A 5222-nucleotide genomic window follows, 5' to 3' on the forward strand; every position below is an offset into this window, starting at 1 on the left:
TAATAAAATAAAAATGAAAACACCTCCAGACCTCCTTCCTACATCCATCTAATAAGGCGAAGATCCTGCTCCTCATATTACGCCCTTAGGTCCTTCCTGGAGCAGCGGGGTGCAATGCAAGATTGGGGTCCTGACCTATAAAGTTAAACCCATTCCGGACATTTCGAGTCCCGCGCCCTGGCATTTATAGGATCCACCCCCCTAGAATGTACTTTTTATCCAGGCCCGCCGGTCAGCCAACTGCCCGCCCCCAAACTCTCCAGGCCCCACCTCCTCAGAAATGCCAAACAAAGCCCCCACTGACAGAGATTACCATCCAGCCCTGCACCAACAACTAGCCAATGCGACATTAACGTACCGCAGTCACTTTTCCAGGATCACCTCGTGGAGGAATATTCTAGGATAACGCCAAGGCTCCGCCCCCTCGAAGCGCCCTCCGAGCCCCGCCCCGCCGCCAGTGGCACCCTTTGGCTCCACCCAGAGAAGTAACCAGCAATCCCGGTTCTGCCAGTCCTGAATCCGGCCCCACTCACATCCCGCCCCACCCCCACCCCGAGAGGCCCCACCCTACCCGCCCCACACACTCTCCCGCCTTGGGGCGTACCAGCGCCGCCACGTCGGCCACAGCTCTGGCCGCCAGGGGGCGCGCGCCAGGAGCTCCCGAGCTCTGAGGCCAGACCGCAGGGGGAGGTCAGCACCCGCCTGAGCCGAAGACCTAGAATGCCCCTCAAGACCTTCGGAACCCCCCGACCACTCCCTCGATAGTTCCGCAGGCCCCTCTCAACTCCCGCGACCCCCCACCATCGCGGGTATGCCCCCGGACCCCCGCCCGCGCCCACGATATCCCTGGAGAGAGCTAGCTGACCGAAATATTTCTGGACACGTCCCAGCACCCTGGGACTATCTCTAGAGGTCTCCAACTGCCCCTTCGTAGCCCCAGATTCCAAACTCTTCCCGCACAGGAGCGAGAGGGACCCCGATTCCCCCAGATGTCCCGACAGAAGACGGTCTGCCCCCGCTGTGGCCCCGGCACCCCCGAGTCCCCTTCCAGATCTCCTAGGCAACCCTGATGGCCCACGTAGCCCCAACTGCCGCTCCATTTATCCCCGGAGGCCCCCGCCTAACCCCCCGCAATTCACTACGGACCCTGAGTGGCCAGGCGTCCCCAGTGACCCCGGGCAGACCCCTCTGGCACATCTCCCCGGAGACTTCTGAGAGCCCCCGGGTGTGGTGCGCAGCCCCGCGGTGCGGTGCGGTGCGGGTGCGGGTGCGGGTCGGGGACCTGGAGCCCAGCCCCGGCCACCCGGCACCCGCCCGCCACTAGGGCGCCAGGGCTGCTTTGTTTACCACCTGTCGGAAGGAAAAGGTGAGGCGCCGACAGGCGGTGCATGGGGTGTCAGGGACGCGCCCAGTCCCTCCCCACCCAACCCCCGTACCTCCTCTGCTCCCCCTAGGGTCCGTGGCGCCCCTCGCGCGCGGCTCCATGACCCGAAGTCCGCCGGCTGGACGCAAGGCCGCCAGCGACGCGTTTGGAGCGCCTAGGCGCGCTCACCTGGCGGCCCGCCCAGGCCTGGATGCGGCTGGGGCCGGCCGGTCCGGTGCCTGGCGCCCCGACCCGCGCGCTGACCTACCTGGCCGCAGGCTAGGAGGCCTGGCTGCGGGAGCCAGCGCGAGCTCTGGGCCTCGCTCTGCCTCAGGCGCTGCCTCGGTGAGCCCCGGAGCCTGCGCTGGGCTCCTTCTTCCACCCAGGAGGGGTTGTTAGTCCACGAGCGAGAAGAGGAGGGGAAGTCGAGGCCCAGAGAAGTTAAGGGCCCCGCCTGAGCTCTGACAACTAAAAACGGGGGTGCAGAAGTGGAGCCCGCGTTTACCAGGGAATTCTGCAGCCCCCCACGGAGCTTTGCTCACAGTAGGACCGGACCTCAGCAAATTTGCAGTGAAACTTTTCTACTCGGGAAGTGGAAGAGTCCGTTGGGCTGGGCAGGGGCGGGGACGGGGCGGGGGCGTCGGGGAGGCGTCCTTTGGAGCCTTGGGGGCCATGGGAGGGTTTGGGGCCCTGACCGTGATAGTGTTGGGGGACTCCAAAAGCCGGGAAGGGCGGGTGCCCTTGAGAGTGGAGAGGCGGTAGAGGCCTCAACTTGAGGAGGCTTTCAAGGCCCATGGGTGGGAAGGGTCGCCAGCCAAGGAGAAGGAAGGAATGAGGCCCCTCTTAGTTATTAAAAGTGAAGGGTGGCCTGGAGACAGAGGTCCGGTTGGGGGAGCACTTGGGCACAATGCTACTGGAGTGGAAGGAGGAATGGGGTGCGGTGAGAGATAGCCTGTGACCGCCACTCTGTGAGGAAGAAACTGGGGCCACAGGGGCTCAGACACCTCTCAGTCCAGGGCCCCACAGCCAGCCAACCACAGTGCACGCCTCAGGCGGCTTATCCCCAGCATTCACTGGGGCTGTGACTGTTTCACTCTGGGCCCTGGACGCACGGTGTCCTGATGTCCATTCTGGGTGGCCGGGCAGCCTCTGTTGTCCACCTTTCAGGGGCCTGGTGTTGTCCTAGGTGAGAGGGGTTGAATGGTCCCTGCTTCCCTTCCTCCTGCAGTCTCCTGGCCCTCCCACCTCGGACCTGACCTTGTCTTCGGAGGGGATACACTGGACCTCATTCATTTTCTTTCCCTGTTCTAGATGAGACTTTAAGCACTGAGGATGGATAGCATAGCTTCCAATCTGGGGCTCATGGCTCTGGGAACTGGTGGTTGAGATAGAGGGGTACTTACGTTCTGGGCAAAGGGAGCTTGAGGCTCCGTAGATTGGTGGATGGTAGGTTTTGCAGGCCCTGTGCACTGTTGAAAGGTTAGGATGGGGGGATAGTAAGGGGAGGCTTCCAGACATTGGCAGCCTCAGTGCTTAGGAAATGGGTCAGGGAACTTGCCAAGTGGATGAGGGTTTCAGGGTCTAGAAATGGGGGAAGAACTTCCAGACTGGGAGATGCTCAGTCTTGGTGGACATGAATGGGGTGTCCAAGGAAGCCTCAGGGATGAATTGTAGTAGCAGGGACCCTTCATGGTGGGTGGGAGTTCACTGAGAGCTGAAGACAGTGGGGTCACAAATCTGGGGACAAGGGCAAGGATTGGGATGAAGCAACAGATCTTAGGTCACTGAGGCTGTTGTCAGGGTTGAGGGGTAGGAGCGTCCAGACAGAAGGCCAACCCTGGTTCCCTGAGATGGAACCATAGCCACCACTCCATCTAGAGCCTCAGTGTTCTCCTCTGAGAAGTGCTGGTAATAAGGTGTGCATCATAAAATCGTCAAGAATTTAGGATTAAAGCTTCCAAATCACCTGCATTGGGGCCAATCAAGCTGTGTGGTAGCAGCCCAGCAGTGTTTATCTTTAATCTATATTGATTACTATCAGAAGGGACAGAGCCAAACCCGCTCTCAGTCCCGCTCAAGCGTGGGTTTAAACCAATGCCTTAGCTTTGTCCATTCATGAATATAAACCTATTGCCCCTTTTTACCTCCCCTCATTCATGGATTTGAGTCAGTTCTTCCCATAGCCTTACCCAATTCTGAAAAATTTAATCAATCCTTTTATTTTTTTAATGGATTCAGGCTTGACAAAATCTGATAAGTTTTTAACTGTGTTTATATCTGTGAGACTATCATTACAATCAAGGTAGGAAACATTCTCACTGCCAAAAGTTAACTTCCTACTGCGTAATTCCTCTTTCCTGTGTTGTGCTCTCGCCAGCCACTGATTTATTCTATCGCTGCACATTAGTTTGCAGTTTTCTAGATGTTTAAAATTGAAGTTGGTGGGGTGCCTGGGTGGCTCAGTGGGTTAAGCCTCTGACTTCAGCTCAGGTCATGATCTCAGGGTCCTGGGATCCAGAACCGCATCCGGTTCTCTGCTCAGTGGGAAGCCTGCTTACCCCTCTCTCTCTGCCTGCCTCTCTGCTTACTTGTGACCTCTGTCTGTCAAATAAATAAATAAAATCTTTAAAAAAAATAAAATTGAAGTTGGGGGTGCCTGAGTGACTCAACGGATTAAGCATCTGCCTTCAGCTCGGGTCAGGATCCCAGAGTCCTGGGATTGAGTACTGCATCAGGCTCCCTGCTCCGCGGAGAGCCTACTTCTCCCTCTCCCTCTGCTGCTCCCCCTGCTTGTGCTCTCCCCTCCTCCCTTGTCAAATAAATAAATAAATAAAATCGAATTTGACCCACAATGTTACATTAGTTTTAGGCACACAACATAGTGATTCCTCACCACCGGTGTAGCTATCATCTGTCACCATACAACACTACTGCAATACCACTGACTGCGCTCCCTATGCTGTACCTTCCATCCCATGACGTTGTTCCTTTACTGGAAGCCTGGACCTCCTACTCCCCTTCACCCATTTTGCCCATTCACCCAGCCCTTCCCTTCAGGTAACCACCAGTTTATTCTTTATATTTATGGGTCTGTTTCTGCTTTTATGCTTATTCATTTGTTTTGTTTTTTTAGATCCCACATATAAGTGGTACCTAGACTTCTATATAAATGAAATTGTATAGTATGTACTCTTTTGGGGGAGCAGCTTTCACTAAGCACGGCTTTTTTTAGATCTGCCGAAAGTTCAGAAATAACAGAAGTAAAACCAATCAATCACCAAAGTAACAATTAGTAAAAGTTTATTGTGCACACGCCAAGAAAATAGTTTGGAAACCAGGAGCACTCAAACCAAAACATGGGATGAAGCTCAGGGGTATATTGCTATAAAGCAGTTTATACAGTGAGAAAGGAGTGACTGTTTATTCTTCACAGTGACTGGTTATAATATTATAATTTTCTTCAACGACAGGGAATTGGTCAGTGGTTACTTCATTTCTACCTTGGGAGACAGTCTAAGTTTTGTTTATGATTTCCAGAGGCCTAAACAAGAAATGACCCAGGTCAAGTTAGCCTTGCAAAATAAGCTAAACTTTGTTTATATATCCAAACTGGTTTTGTATCCTCAGGAAATCTTTTAGGTTGGTCTTTGTTTGTTTTTGATTTTAAGAGATCCATCCAAATTTTTCATTCTATTTTTTTAAAATATTTTATTTATTTATTTGACAGAGAGAGAGATCACAAGTAGGCAGAGAGGCAGGCAGAGAGAGAGGAGGAAACAGGCTCCCTGCTGAGCGGAGAGCCCAATGCGGGGCTTGATCCCAGGACCCTGAGATCATGACCTGAGCTGAAGGCAGAGGC

At 54.4% G+C, this 5222-nt stretch overlaps 1 protein-coding gene across 1 annotated transcript in view; it reads left to right on the forward strand.

Moving 5' to 3' along the window:
* Positions 1 to 5222, forward strand: part of LOC111150479 (MAGI family member, X-linked) — an 18332-nt gene that overhangs the window by 5055 nt on the left and 8055 nt on the right. Inside the window, exons 2-3 of the mRNA XM_022507947.1 lie at positions 1239 to 1366; positions 1455 to 1598. Of these exons, the coding sequence (XP_022363655.1) occupies positions 1239 to 1366; positions 1455 to 1598 (272 nt within the window). The remainder of the gene's footprint in view (positions 1 to 1238; positions 1367 to 1454; positions 1599 to 5222) is intronic.

This window comes from Enhydra lutris, unplaced genomic scaffold (assembly GCF_002288905.1).
Source record: "Enhydra lutris kenyoni isolate GAN:26980312 unplaced genomic scaffold, ASM228890v2 scaffoldscaffold23, whole genome shotgun sequence".
NCBI classification, from domain to species: Eukaryota; Metazoa; Chordata; class Mammalia; order Carnivora; family Mustelidae; genus Enhydra; species Enhydra lutris.